This window comes from Diadema setosum, chromosome 8 (assembly GCF_964275005.1).
Source record: "Diadema setosum chromosome 8, eeDiaSeto1, whole genome shotgun sequence".
Lineage (NCBI taxonomy): Eukaryota > Metazoa > Echinodermata > Echinoidea > Diadematoida > Diadematidae > Diadema > Diadema setosum.
The window spans coordinates 23,759,720-23,776,210 of record NC_092692.1 but is presented as its reverse complement, the minus strand read 5'-3'; the positions used below and the strand labels follow the sequence as shown (position 1 = coordinate 23,776,210).

Below are 16,491 nucleotides of genomic sequence, written 5' to 3'. Positions count from 1 at the left end.
CCTTCTCGCTCCTGGCTGCCCTCAGTGCAGTCCTCCCGAGAGGGTGAGCCTGTGGGCAACGGGAGTCCCCGTCTTGTGCTGGTGTAGCACATCCACCACATTGGCTCAGGACCATCTGCTGTGCTTCGTCCCCTACCCCTGGCTTCACCGGCTGTTCGGCATGAGAAAAGTCCTCATCGACAAATATGGCTGGGCCATTGCGGGTCCTCAGCGGCCTGTGGCAGCAACAGGCACGTCTTCCCCGCTGGCTTCCCCAAGACAGCACCCGCCCCCAGTCAACACTGCCACTATGGGGCAGCCGAGTGACAGGTTAACCCGTCTCAGGGTGTCCCTCTGGCTCCCGCGCTCAGCAGTGAGTCACTCCCGCCCACTCCCCTTTGGGGCCCCAACCCCTCTGCCTAGGGCTGCCACTCCCTGGTCAGCCCTTTACTCGGTGGAATCTGACTGGTCTAACTGGCCAGAGGACATTAAATAGAGGTCCTGTGTGTGTTTAGCCACGACACACACTTCATTCATTCATCACAAAGAGCAGGGTGCCAACCCAGTGAAGTGGTCCCCTACCCACCCACACAAGAAAACGGTCGAATGATGCCGACCCCTTGTGGTTTGTCCCAGGTGACAGCAATAGTCAGCAAATGGTATCAACCGGGCACACTTTGCCATATGCTTTAATGGAAAGGGGCCCAACTTGCCTCCATCACGCTTTTTTATTCCAGCCCCAGAATTACAGGTATTACAATTATTATGCCCCTGAGCAACTGTCGCCAGAGCTGTCACCTATTATTGCTGCTGCTTACAGTGATCGAGCTATGGCAGCAGACAACTTATACAGCCCTGTACACGACCCATCGGTGCCATGACCTTACCCTCTGAGCACTCAGATTCTCTCTGAGGCACAGTGCCCAGCTCATGCGCAGCCTTCCCTGTGAGAGGCCGTAGTTATTTTCAGGTCAGTTTGTACGGCGGCAGAAAGAGGAGATCGCAATGCACCAACAGGACCTCGCAGCTGTGCCATTTCTCCAACCCCTTTCAGCCGCTTCTCCTTCCATGCCCAGCCACACCAATGCATCGCTGCCTTGCCCCCTATGGGTAACCACAGTTATTGGGATTACTTCTGAGGGCTCAGCCTGAGTGCAGGAACCCCAAGGGGAGTTTGGCTGCAAGCTATGCACAGGGGGTTTGATGGTCTCAATAGACCTCAAGGACGTGAACTTGCACGTCCTGATCACACAGTCCTTCAGAGATCTGCTTCTGCAGAACCTACGATCATCATGCCCTTCCACTCGGTCTCAAACCGGCCCCTCACGTGTTCACATTGCATATCCACCTGCATGGCAGATTTTTTCAGACTCCACTGTCTCAGACTGTACTGTTGCCTGGACAACTGGTTTCTGGTGGCAGATTCCCAAGACCGTATCAACCAGTTTCCTACATCAAACAGAAGAGAATCTGGAGTTCATAGTCGATTGGGATAAGTCAGTCAATCTCCAATACAACACCCCACCTTTCTGGGCGCAGTTATAAATCTTTGGAGAGGGCATGCGTGACCTACGCCCCAGTATATCAAAGCAATTACTGTGGCGGCGTGTACCCTATGCTCCAGGCCGACAGCGTCCACCAGGTGCTGGCTCAGGATTCTCGGGTATATGGCCAGCCTGGATGATGTACTTCCGGCCTCCAGGCTACATATGTGTCAGCTCCAAGTACACCTCTTAAACTACTACACCCCCACTGCGACCCCCTGCACAAGAGCACAAGTACCACACCTCGTATCCTTGCTCTACTGCAGAGGTAAAGTGCTTCTGCCTTCCTCTCTCAGGACGGATGCCTCACTACAGGATTGAGGAGGTAACTGCCGGGGGAGAACAGCCAGTGGCTCCTGGACCCACTCGACTGCCACCCCCAACATCAGCATCCTGGAAGTGCAGGCCCGCCAGCATTTTGATCGAAGGTTCAGGGCCGTACTGTGCTTATTTTCACAGACAACATTACTGTTGTGGTCCTCTCGAGATAGACTTGTTCACAGCAGCCCTGAACATATGCCTGCCTTGGTACTGCTCCCGAATGCAAGACGTGGCGGTGTGGGCTGGGAATGCGTTCTCCTTGCACTTGACGAGTCTCCACGCCTATTGCATCTGATTGCACCATGTTGGCCCAAGTGACTGTGGTATCCAGAGCTTCTGAGCCTGTTGGCAGAGTTCTTAAGAGCCCTTCCAAGCAGACCAGATCTACTGACACAGCCTCTGTCAGGTGAGCCACACCCTCCCCCCCCCCCACTCGAACCACTTGCACCTGCCTGCGTGGCCATTATCCCGAAGGGCAACTCTCAGGCTGGCCTCTCCCGCCTGGTGGGCTTCTTAGATTGGTGTGCTGGAGTCAAGATCAACCCCAGAACGACTCTGCTACCTTAAAGGTGGCTGACTTTTTAGTGCACCTATTTGACAAGGGCCCTGGCCCTCGCCACGATTCAGGGCTACAGATGTGCCATTGCCGCCATTCACAGCGGGTTCCAAGATGACACGAATGTGTCTACCACCCCCCCCCCCCACTTTAATTTGCATATCCAGGGTGTTTTTCCTCCAACTACCCCTACCAAGAGACTTCTCCCCTCTTGGAGTCTACTCAAGGTCCTGGAGGCCCTCAGTAATCCGCCTTTTGAGCCACCTAACCAAGGCATCATTTCGTGCGTAACTTCACCGTTAAAATGCTTTTCCTGATCACCATCGCCTCAGGGCAGCGCCGAGGAACCCTCTCTACATGTCCTATCTATCCTCTACACGCTTAGCTTCGCAACTGGGCTGTTGCTCCCGCTGGGAGGGCCTCTTCTTTGCGCTATATGGAAGATGATAAGTGGACGGACTTGTGCACGTCAGGGGTGTGTGCCGCCGGGCGTGATGCGACTGCACTGGAGTCGCTTAAACTTTTAAATCTGTATAACTCTGGAACGGATTGTTCGACTTTCCTCAAATTTTCACTTTTTATTCTACTAATATTGCTGCGTTCACTCAGTCCACACAAACATTTTGGTGAATTTGTACGTTAATTCTAATATCTTAAATAACAATAAGAAGAGGACGACAACGGAAGAAGAAAGAGAAGACAGAGAAGAAAAAAGGAAACTAAGAAGAATATGAAGAAAAAAAGATGAAGATGAGAAGGAGAAGTATACAGGAGATGGGACAAGTTTTAAATGACTTTTTTAAAGTAAATGTTGGTCCAAATTTGGCTATTATCATACAGTAGACTTTTTTTAATGGTAGTAGCGTTAGGGATTATCTTTGTAGTCAGGGTGAAGGTACACTCAGTTTAAAACCTATTACAAGTGGTATTCTGTATTCTGGTGGTCTGTTCGTAAGTTTTTTCCTAAACTTAGGAAGAAACTCAGGAAGGGAGTTAGAGTATGCAAAAATCTGACTTAGGGAGAAGTTGGTATTCTAGAATGCACTTAGGAAAGAATTTTAGAAAGATATTTAGGAAAGCTCCACCCCTGTCCTAAGTAGGTTGTTAAGATAGAGCAAGCTGCAAACATCGTGATAGGCGCATGTCATTCACTGCGCGCAATGCGTACTTTGATGCACGAAATGAGCATGAGAAAGGGGACATGCCGCGAACACGTGTATTTAAGTCTACGTCATACAGAAATATGCGATTTTCATTGGTTGTTTCCTTACGATACGGCATTTCGTATTGGCTTAAGAAAGGACGTGGGAGGGGATGAGGATGGCATTTGCATTCAGAAGTGCCTAGGAAGAAATCTCAGAATACCGATTCTGTCTTTCCTAGGCACTTCCTAATTTTTTGACTTAGGAAGAAACTTAGGAAGATTTTCAGAATACCACCCTTGATGTTCTGCGTGCTTTGCGGCCGCGGAGCATGGGGAAATAGATGAGTTCTAAGCTATATCACCACCATGTAGCGTTATTGCATGAAAGGGAGAAAAAAGTAAAGGCAATTTTACTGCGTTCTCCTAATTATATAAGCCTGTAAGAAAAAAGCAAAACTATAGTAATCAGTTCAAAGATCATCAGCGCACAGATCTACAGGAACGGACAGCAGCTGGACGAAATAAATGCCTTCAAACATCCTGGTACTACACTAAACAAGGAAAATCGCTTCACAACAAATATCATGACCATGCTGACTGTAGCATCAGCAGCAATGGCATATTTTACCAAGATATTTGAGAAGCAATAACATAACTTTCCTAACCAAAGTGAATCTTTACAAATCACTGGCCGTGTCAATTCTACGGTAGGCCAATGGTACGAGGGCAGAAATGACAGCTGAATCTACCAAGAGGATCTAGGCATCTCTTGGGGAATAAGAAAATGAATGAGTGTGTTCGTGATCAAATCATTCTTCATGCATGTCCTCATTAATCCCATCTTGTTATTATAAAGATGTCTAAACCTGTCTTGGTTCGGCCATATATACCGTCACAACATTCTTTCCAGGACAATTATGCAGGGAACCTTGAAAGATGGCAGACGCAGAGATAGACAGCCCAAATGCTGGAGGAGAACACTGAAGCATGGACACGACTTGACAGTCCAACATTGTTTCGCAGCGCAGAGGAAATTGACAACGACTGATCTCCTCAGATTCTCACGTCTTTACCACTTCGGGTCACGAGATAAATGATGAATATTGTACTAAAAAAATAAAATTACCACAAAGGAAACTGCACTAATGCAATATAACCCTTCAGCAACTGGAGATTCTGTATGTATATGGCTCATGGTTCACTGGAAGGTATAACAATATTGCTGTCATTTCGACAATTTTTCAAATGATGTTAAATAGCTCGCAGCATGTTTATATTTTGGTTTATCTTTAAGTTATGTTTATTTGAAGCCTATTAAGACTTTACCAAGAGACTAGTGTGTCACAGAAATCATTTCGACATACTTCTGTTAACCTTTTACCTCTTTCAAATTGCATCATTGTATAATCTGTACGAGAACAAAAAATAATGAAGCAGAAAAAAAAAATCAAAAAATGGACGTGCGGTTTCCAAAAGTTAAGGAAGTAATAAGACGGGCGGTTTCGGGCGTTTGGGTTGCTAATGGCATAACTGTGAATTACGTTAATCAAAAGAGTGTTAAAATTCCCGTAGATATCCGGTTTGCAGCCCCTTCCCGTATTCGTATTTCATAGACATCTTGGTTGCATAACTTACACTAAGCAAGGTGCATTTTGCAGTAATTGTAGATACATGCTCTACATGCATCAGTTCTCTCTTCAAGGGCTGTGTGAGACTGAGGTCGTGAGGAGAACATTGCGATCGTTTGGGTACAATAGGGTTCTAGGTTGAGGCAGATGTCTGCGGGCATTGGAGTATTCATAAGATTGTGGTTGGTTTAATAATATGTTAACTTGCACTGCATGGGCAGTTGTCGGTACTGTAGAGAGTCCCAGGCCCTTGGCTTGGGCGCTGTGGGAGTACGGAATTTTTCTTGTATTCATGAAGGAAATATCTAGCAGCCTATCGCCTAGATGTTTTCAAACTTTATTTCTTTCTTTGTATTATAGCCCCAAGCACAGCAGCCATATTCCACTTTAGGTCTTATGCCTCTCACATGCCATATAATGTCACTTTCTGATCACAACATTCCAAGTTAAGTGAACATGACGAAGGGTCCTCGATGTCCTGGGTTGGATCATTTTGTATGTTGGCTTTACTAGCTCAAGTTCTTAGTAAACTTTTACTCCTACATATGTGACGTTTTTGCGGGTGGCTTCCTTGGAAACCTGTTGTCCATTTGTGCATTCGAAATTAACAATTCAACATGTCTTTTAAAAAACAACTCAAAATATTTCTCCTCGCCAATTACTAGTTTCACGTTTCTTCACACTTGATCCCCCATTTGTATAATTTACCCAACACTGCGTTGCATTTTTTTTTTATTTTCGTGTTTTCCAACTCATTGTAGTCAGGCGATCCTATCACTGCAAGCCCTTGAGGCTTTTACGGGACACCTTTTTCTTTCACTTTACTTCACTTCTCTCTTTTTTTTAAGTCTGACTTTTTTAAAAGTCTGACATGGTACTATACTTTATTATATGATGAGCTATGTCATCCTTTTTTGTATTATGTTGTGAATTATGTTATATTTCGTCTTTTTTTAACTGTATATATTGTAAATGTGGAAAGAAATAAAGGAGAGTCCTATGCTCTCGGTCAATCACAAAAAGATGAAGGGCGCAATTTCGTCACGCTATCGAGCGCGAGATTGTAACTAATTGAACAGCACCATCTACATATCTACGACATCAAGTATGTATTTCTGCACATGTGGTTTTTAGGGGGCAGTTCTGTGACGGTACGGGGAGCGACATTGTTACTGATATTATTTTTAAAGGGAAGGTAAACCCAAAAAGCAATGTGGATTGAGTGAAAGCAGCAACATTAGTAGAACACATCAGTGAAAGTTTGAGGAAAATCGGACAATCGATGCAAAAGTTATGAATTTTTAAAGTTTTGGTGTTGAAACCGCTGGATGAGGAGACTACTAGAGGATATGACGTATGAGTAGACAACAATACAAAGAAAATATAAAGGAAATTCAACAAAAATTCACTTTTCTAGAATTATGAAAGAGCAATGGACCAACCTCTTTCAGAAAGCAGGGGGAATAATTGCTACCCCTAACATATGTCAATATCAAGTTGATGGAATTTGTAATTTTCATGAAAAATGGATTTTTGTAGAATTTTCTTTATATTTTCTTGGTATTGTCATCCACTCATACGTCATAACCTCTAGTAGTCTCCTCGTCCAGCGGTTCCAACACCAAAACTTTAAAAATTCATAACTTTTGCATCGATTGTCCGATTTTCTTCAAACTTTCACTGATGTGTTCTACTAATGTTGCTGCTTTCACTCAATCCACATTGCTCTTGGGGTTTATCTTCCCTTTAACGATAAAATTGTACTCTCCATTTAACCCCCCCCCCAAAAAAAAAATAGATAAATGAATAGATAAAAGAGGACAAGAACGATGTATGGTTTAATTTTAGATCTTTAATAATGCCATCGTGCTATCTTCAAAAGCCTTTCCCAATTTCTAGCAGAAGATGAACAGGATGTCAGGGTTTTTTTTTTCTCTCTTTTCTTTCTCGTTTCACTAGTTAAGAACGCCTTATTAGATGTCATACCCGCCTGCTAAGACGTTCAATGGATAAAACATTTTACATTGCACCGATTCACCTCGATTTGTTGATTATGTTTGTAAGATTATTTTCCTCAAAACGGTACATTTTTCATGAAATGGAATAGCTGTTTTCATGGATGCATCTTCTTTTTCTGGGTCCTTACCGCTACCTTAATAGACGATTACTTTATTGTCTTTGAATTTATACTAAATGAACACCTTCGCAGATGACTACGCCCCCTCCAGATCATGTAGAGCAGATAACCACTGCAACATTGACCATTTTGTGAAATATTTCCCTGTAAACTTCATTTCACAGCTGAGTGTTTTTGAACTTGGGTGATTTGAATGTCCACATCATTTCATTTTTTTTCCTAGTAAGTGTATGTGTTTTGCGGGAAAGGAAACGAGGGTGTTTTGGCATTTCTTAAATCAATGTGGAAAGATCTGATACACACTTTTACTGAATTGTATTTTTCACAAACACACTCGCAAACACAATTAAAGATCTTGGACATTTCGGGGTTGAGGGAGGGCAACTGACGGGGTAACACGCTAGCAACTCTCCTTTTCCATCTCTCATATCTTCCTTATGCCAGTATCTGGACACCCTGTACTATTGATTCGTCTGTAGGTGGTGCTGTTCATCCTGTCAGTCTCGTGGGCCTTCTTTGCCTTGTGTCGGTCTTGTGAGCCATTTTTGTTAGTGTCGGTCTCATGAGCTTTGTTGTCCCCGCCGAACGAGTTCGAGCAGGGGACTATGAAACGGGCTCCGTACGTGTGTGTGTCCGTGTGTCCGTGTGTCCGTCCGTGCGTCCGTGCGTCCGTGTGTCCGTCCGTGCGTCCGTGCGTCCGTCCGTGCGTCCGTGTGTGATCAAAATGTTCAAAATGCTACTCCTTCGCCATTTCTAACCCGATTTTGATTCTGTTTGCTTTATATGATAGCACTACATGGGAGCTTTGAAACTTCTATAAAGAATTTCAGTTGTGACCTTTGACCTTGACCTTTGACCTATATTGTACATTTTGCTTCAAAATGCTACTCCTTCGCCATTTCTAACCCGATTTTGATTCCGTTTGCTTTATATGATGGCACTAGGTGAGGGCTTCAAAACTTCTACACAGAATTTTGACCTTTGACTTCTTTGACCTTTGACCTTGATTTTTTGCCTATATTGTACATTAGCTACAAAATGCTACTCCTTCGCCATTTCTAACCCGATTTCGATTCCGTTTGCTTTATATGATGGCACTAGGTGAGGGCTTCAAAACTTCTACACAGAATTTTGACCTTTGACTTCTTTGACCTTTGACCTTGATTTTTGACCTAAATTGTACATTTTGCTACAAAATGCTACTCCTTCGCCATTTGTAACCCGATTTCAATTCCGTTTGCTTTAAGTGATGGCACTTGGTGAGGGCTTCAAAACTTCTACACAGAATTTTGACCTTTGACTTCTTTGACCTCTGACCTTGATTTTTGACCTGTATTGTACATTTTGCTATTAAATGCTACTCCTTCGCCATTTCTAACCCGATTTCGATTCCGTTTGCTTTATGTGATGGCACTAGGTGAGGGCTTCAAAACTTCTACACAGAATTTTGTCCTTTGACTTCTTTGACCTTTGACCTTGATTTTTTACCTATATTGTACATTGGCTACAAAATGCTACTCCTTCGCCATTTCTAACCCGATTTCGATTCCGTTTGCTTTATGTGATGGCACTAGGTGAGGGCTTCAAAACTTCTACATAGAATTTTGACCTTTGACTTCTTTGACCTTTGACCTTGATCTTTTTACCTATATTGTACATTTTGCTACTAAATGCTACTTCCGGCGGGGACATATATTACGCACCGCGTAATTTCTACTTTTCCTTGTTTGCATAGTGTCGGCCTCGTGAGCTTTGTTTACAAAGTATCGGTCTCGTGAGCCCTTTTTAGCGTAGTGTCGGTCTCGTGGGCTATATTTGCATAGTGTCGGTCTCGTGACCTTTTGTGCGTAGTGTCGAACTCATGGGCTGTACAACTCAAGGGCTTATTTCACTTGATGTCGAACTCGTGAGCTTTGCTTACTTAGTGTCGAACTAGTGAGCTGTATAACTGGTGGGCTGTATGACTTGTGAACTGTATGACTCTTGGGCTGTATGACTTGTGGGCTGTCTATGACTCGCGGGTGTCGGTCTCGTGACGAGCACCCCATACGCGCAGCTCATGTACGCACAAATTTCAGGTTCTATAATACACTGTGCACGCATGCTTAATTATTTTCTCCTTGTAACAGATTTACCAGTGGTTTAGTTCAGCAATAAACTATTACCGAGCACGATAGATGCCCGGATTCGATTCCCGCCGAATCATATTTTTTTTTTTGCTTTACTGTTGTAGGCCTACTTCAAACAACAAGCTTTCACAATGCTGCATTTATTTTCTTTGATCAGATGCCGGGATCGTGAAATTTTCAACTGAAATTGCGTACATGAATTCAGACCATTTGTCCAGTCCACGTGTTAAGTCTATGGACGGTGTTGTGGTCGGTGGGAATAAAAACATTTACCTGCACTCTATTGCCCCAGGATTCGATTCGATTGGCTTTTGTGTTTTATTGTTTTTGTGGGGGTTTTTGTGTTGTTTTTTTTATCTCAGGTGTCGGGATCATGATGCAATTGAAATATTGACTTTCTGATAGAATCAGGTCATCTAACAGCTCCGTGTTTTAGTCTGTGGGAAGGTGGTGTAATCGAACGCTAAAACATTTGTCATTGCACAGTAATGGTCCGGGTTCGATTCCCGCTGGATCACGTTTTATTTGCTTTGCTTTGCTGTTATAGTAGGGACAACAAACTGTCGTAATGTTACATTTATCTTTGGATCAGAAAATGTCATGCTGACGTTTTCAGTTGAATATTGGACTTGCGAATAGATTCATGCCATTTATCCACTCCGCGTGTTAAGAAGGTGTTTAAGAAAATGTTTTATCTTTTGACCAAAATTAAGGGGTAAAACATATGGCTTTCACGCTAGTGGCCCGGGTTCCATGCCTGTCGAGTAATTTTTGTTTGTTTGATTGGGTTTTTTATTGTAGTTGATACACCACAAGAGGCTTTTTATAGTGTTGTTATATTATATTAACTTTCAGATGCCAGGCTCAGTTATAAATTTTAAGTTGAAATTGGACTTGCGTATGGATTAGGAACATCTCTCAGGTCCAGGTGTTGGGTCTTTTGCTTTCATGTTGAGACCTTGAATGTTCGAATCTTGCCGTTTATATTTTTCTTTCAGTGCGTGTTTTTGCTTCCTTTTTATAGTTTAGACAACATGCTTTCGTGATGTTGCATTTATCGTTTGATCTATTGCCGCGATAATGGTGACATTTCGATTTGAACTCACAAATGGATCAGGCCATTGTCAGCTTCATGTAAAGTCGACAGGAGTGTGCTTGGGTCCAGGGAAAATACAACCTTCTCACACTGGTGTCCAGGGTTTGAATTTCGCCAGGTCATTTTATTTCCTTTCATTATTTTTTTTTTCTTGTCACAGTTGAGACAAAAAGCTTTCCCACTGTTGGAGTTATCTTTTTATCAGATGCCGGGATCATGGTGAAATTTTCCGTTGATAATTGATTTGGATTCAGGTCATTAGTCATCTCCACGTGCTGAGTCTGTGGGATGATGTTTGGGTCGAGCGGTAAAACGGCACAATAACGGCCCAGGTTCGATTTCCGCTGGGATTTTTTCTTTCTTTCTTCATTTCTTTTTATGTTTCAGACAATAAGCTTTAACAATGTGCTTTTAATTTTTATAGAGTAAGGGATCAAAATGAAAGTTGCAATTGATAACTCGAATTGCTTATGGATTGAGGTCATCCGTCAGCTACACGTGTTAACTCTAAGAACGGTGCTTTGGTCGAGGGGTAAAACATCTGCCTTTCACACTAGTATCCCGGGTTTCATTCCTACCGGGTCATTTTCCGTATTTAGTTTGAGTTGCTTCCTTGTTAACAGGTGAAGACAACAAGCTTTCGCATTGTTGTATTAAAGAGGAAATCGACCGAAAAAAAATTATTCAATACTCTCATCTTGAATACTTCTATAGACTTCTCTTTTCCTAAACCTCAAAATAACACATTGACACTTCGTACATCTCTTACCTACTCTTTCTACACAATCAACCAAACTCATGTCACTCTGTACCCTCAGATCTTTTATTACCAAAGCGATGCCTGGCATAACTAATAACCTACACAAACTGCATAAGACATCCGTTGGAGAAAAAAAAAGGTTCCCTCTTAAACAACATCAGCTGAATGACAGTGCAAACTTCAATATTGTGCATAAATTGTACATCTCTATGCTTAAATTTATTTGTTTCTCAACACTTCAAGCAAAAGTACATTACATATGTCGCATCAATTAGGCAACAGAAGTCATTCAAGACCTTCAACTCATCCTGCAACATTATTGCACAGCGCTACATATTACACTGATCATTATTTATCTACACGTTGTAATTGACCACAATGCCAAACCTACTTAGGCCTACAGTCCGTGCATTCTATATCATGCGTACAGGACTACGGCATCAGCGACTTGTTACGCCTGCACACACAAAACATGTCTGTAGGCAGACCATACATAGACTCGCACAGTCATAGGCAACCGTGTATTCAGTGTCACTGAAAACAGACGCAATCAAACAGGGAAAAATAGAGCAGCTTATTATCAGTTGTGGCAAAACTACATCATTCCATTTGATATGCCAGTTTGATCTCCAGAACTTTCCAAAACTGTTACCAATAACTAGTCACTAATAATGCACTACGACAACATGTAAGTCCTCTTAGTCTCGTGCCATCTGCGAGGTTCTTATTTTCATCAACTCAGCTGTACACAGCAAACAGCTCCCTCCACATGGCGATGTCTCTCTGCTACAGATAACTTTTACATGCACGCTCCCCACGGCGGTTTCCTGCTAGTGGGATCTGACAATCTGACAATCCCCACATTTCCTACCTGATTTTGATAATTTTTGCGCTGTTCTTACATGGAAATTTTGATGAACTTTGGAGTTTATTTTTTCTTTATACTAGAGTCACACACGGCCAGATTTCATACCGGGTCCATAAGGAATTAAAACCGTATCAATCGGGTTCGAGCCGTAAAGACCCGCATTGACCCGCATCGTAACCCGTGTCAATTCCTGATGGATTCCTGGGGCTATGATATGGCGTTGAAAAATTTTTGGTCATTTTCAAAATTGTCTCATGGATTTCAATTCCGTATTGATATCCGAATTGACCCGGTTCGAACCGAATTGACTCGCATCGACCCGCTGCAACCCACAGCGTAAAACCGTATGGACCCTTTGCCGTATACCGCATTACCTTAATGCAACGGATAATGACAAGGTTTACATCCGGGTCGGTACGGGTCGAAGCGGGTTGACACGAGTTGATAGGGTCGAAAAGGATTCAGTGGATTTTCATACGGTTCGATACAGGGCAATACGGGTCTCTGCGGCTCGAACCGTGCCGATACTCTTTTTATTCCTTATGGACCTGGTTCGAAATCTGGCCGTGTGTGACTGTAGCATAAATTGCCCTCCATTCCGGGATTAATCCGGCTCATTTTCATCCAGATTAAATCTGTTTTGTGACCCGGCCGTGTGTGACTCTAGCATTAGTATGTTGATCAGATGCGGGGATCACAGTGTCTTTCAAATTGGAAGTTGGACTTACGAATGAATTTAGGCTGTTTGCTGGCTCCATGTACTAAGCTGTGGGACGTATGTTTTCGTCGATGGTAAAAACATCTGTCTTGCTCGCTATTGACCCGATTGACCGGATGCCAGTTGTTACTTCAATACACATAAATTTGGTTGGATGAAAAAATATATGTTATGTGTTTTGTTGCCCTCCAATAAGCAGGGGCCGAAAGTTAAAGAGAAAGGTCGAGTTCCACTCGCTCTACAAACTAAGTAGACCATGCTTATTTTCAAGTTTTAATGTAATAAAAAAAATCCACAGGTCTACCTAAAAAAAAAATTGTTTCGAAAGCCTCAAAATCCAGGTTGGCGTTCAAGATGGCCGCCATATTTACTGAATTTGATATTTGAAAGATAGGATTTGATAGAAGCATCAGATTCCAACAAATTTGATGTCATATGAAAGATAATCTTTTTTTACAAGTTGATATTATTTTTGTGCTAAATCAAGCGTTTTCATGATTTTCCTTTATTCAGAAAAATATGAAAAATTATATTTTTCCCTCACAATAACCCACAAAAATGGTATCAACTTGTAAAAAATGTTATTCTCTTTCATATGACATCACATTTGTTGAAATCTGATGTTTCCTTCAAATCCTATCTTTCAAATAACGAATTCAGTAAATATGGCGACCATCTTAGACGCCATCTTGGATTTGGAGGCTTTCGCAAGAAAGCCCCCAAATGTGGAATGTTGTTTGTTACAATCAAAACTTGAAAATAAGCATGGTCTACTCAGTTTGTAGAGACAGTGGAACTCACTCGAAAAGTAAGCTTGTTTTGGGGGGTTTGGCCCTCCGCTTATAACCAAAATTTATGTGTATTCAAGTGACAACTCGACAGGAACTTGTTACTATGACAAGTTGGATGCTACGCGGGATTCGATATATGTCGCGAATGATCGTCATGTAAAAGACAGAATTGTCTGTTGATGTACTAGAAATGAATAACATAAAATGACAATTTGGTGTCATATATCCCGTTTATACTGCTAACAGATTTCAGAGCCTCCTCGAGGAGGTTCGAAAGCCCACTCTGAAAAAGCAGCCTCTCGTCTGTTTATACTGCTCGCCAAAAGCAGGTCCTAGCAGGCCCAACTGGCTCCTCCCTCTGATACATTTCGCGGGCTTTTGCATGAAAGTGTGCAAGTTGAAAAACCTTCTTCAGCGGGGATAGGTCAAGACGGCTGGTTTGTTTATGTAAGCAGACGATTACCTTCAGCAATTACTTCCTGGTCGGCTAAAAAGCAGGTTCTCTATAACCCCCTAGCGTTTATACTGCAGCCGAGACTCCTCGAGGCTGCTATAGCAGCTTCTGAAACCAGCCCTTGTATGTGGTTTCAGAACCTGACCTGATCGGATCTCCCTTTCTGAATTCTGCCTGAAAGGCTGCTCGAGGCTGCTATAGGAGGCTTCAGAACCCCCTTTTTTGCTTAGTATAAACTGGGAAATAAATCTTCAACAAGGATAGGAATTTTGATATGCCGTAGTTTTTTTAGGTTTGCAAGTTATCGCCCATTCATAGCAGAATGTGTCATGTTGAAAAGGATGATAAAATATAAATCCCACAACTTTATAAATGGGTATGAGCCAATCCTGTAGCAATGCGATCCTATTGCAATCCTATAGCAATAAGAATTAATTGTCATTACGTAAAACCAAAGCTCATTTATTGAATCCATCCAAACGTCATGTATTTCTCCAGAAATTATACAAACGGCTGTTTTGTTGTGCAATGTACCACAGAGATGAGTTATTCTGACTCCCAATAAAAGTACGAACACAAGTGTTTGACTAACGTGTAAACCGATTCCAAAGAACTCTGAGACTGCACATTTTACTTAACGTAAAAGGTCACTGCTTGAAACTCCACAATTGTGTTGTGGTAACGCACCTATGTAGGTCCCTTTAACATTTGTTACAGGAATGTTATATATCGAATGCCAGAATAATGGTGTCATTTAGTTTTTGTTTTTTTTTTTTTCATTTATCCTGTATGATTGTTGCCCTTGCAGCTCTAAAAATCCACACAAGCTCTGAATGCAAGAAGCTCCTCGACGAAATTGGCGGTTTCGAACTGGAGGAACGCGGGCTTATCAGTATGAAGGGCAAGGGTCAGTTACTGACATACTGGCTAACATCAGCGGATACATCATACCGTAGAAACTCACCATTCAGAACAGCAGAAGAGAACGAAACAGTTGGTCTCTTCGACTCACAGCACCCAAAGAATGGAACAAATCTCTCAAACCGCTACTCAAAGACCGGAACTCATGTCAAGGAGCAGTTCACGAAGCGCTTGGAATCAGACGTTCGCCCTGCAAATATGAACACGTTCCCCAGCCGCGACGTGAACAAGAAATATGCGAATCCGGTCGAATCCGAGCGGCCTCGACCCAATTCCATGTTTGCAGTCGGCAATACACCCAACCATTTCCCTAGTTCAACGCTGATCGACTTCGGTCAAATGAACAACTCGAACGAGAATTCACCTAAGGTAACCGATAGGTTGCTAGGGAATGTCGATGGGCAGAGCATCTGCGACCAGAAGAGTGCCCTTTCGTGTACAAATTCTTTGGTAGAAAAGCGACGTAGATTGAACGACAGTGCTTTAGAATACGCCAATAGAAACAATGACAATGATGTGAACGATAAACCTAGTGCTGAGGTGGAGACCATGGTGTGAAATGCACCTGGAAACCTTGATGTCCGTGCTACAAAATATATGTGGGGTGCCCGACTGTAATTCAATTTGACTTTCAATACACAGTACTATTTCATTCATAAATTCTTCTGGGAATTACAATATCTTGTGTTATGATGCGTATGCTGTTACGTTCCTTTTTAAATATAGACAGCCGACATTTCCGGTCAATGTAGTATCTAGTAAATCTTGTAATTTTTTCCTTCATTTTTTAGTCAACTGCATAAATGGGGAAGCCTTTCGATTTTTTATCGACTGTGCATGCTAACGCTAATAAAGTAGTCCTTTTTGATGAGTGGAATTCCTTTGTGCATAAACTTTGAACATAAAGTTTTAAAGAGGTCATGAGTACTGATTTTATCACAGGAATCTACCAACTACGTGCATAGTCGTCACATTTTTTTTTACTGATTTAGACAAAATACTTGTATGAAATTTGAAGTGTTGAGTATACCAAGTTCCATTGACCAACGCCGGCTTTACAATATTAATGAAGTTTGAACGCCGGCTTAACAGCAAAGAGGTTAATCCGTATGCCTGTGAGAATAGGGTATTTTTTCAACATCGATGGTGAGCCTTGATGATCATGTTGTCTAACACTGGTTTTGAATGTCCTACTCTGTAGGAACTTGCGTAGTTTGGGGGCTCGAGTTTTTCTTACGTTTTAAGATTAAACCCTAAAATCAAATTAACACGTTTTTATATTTCCTTATTATAGGGTTTACCGTTTTGTAGTGTGCATGTTGTTCAAAAGAAAATAATGAAGTTATTAAGATATGTTTTATGAAGTGAATGCAAACAATTTGTTAAAGAGGTTCCATGGACCTGTTGAAGACGAATCTTTCGTCGATTGCTGATATTTGTTTGAT

The 16,491-nt window shown here is 42.3% G+C and overlaps 1 protein-coding gene across 1 annotated transcript in view; it reads left to right on the top strand.

The window, feature by feature from the left end:
• The window catches only part of LOC140231716 (speract receptor-like), a 464,534-nt gene extending 448,930 nt beyond the window's left edge, over positions 1–15,604 (top strand). Inside the window, exon 20 of the mRNA XM_072311869.1 lies at positions 14,934–15,604. Within this exon, the coding sequence (XP_072167970.1) occupies positions 14,934–15,604 (671 nt within the window). The remainder of the gene's footprint in view (positions 1–14,933) is intronic.
• Positions 15,605–16,491: the final 887 nt, after the last annotated feature.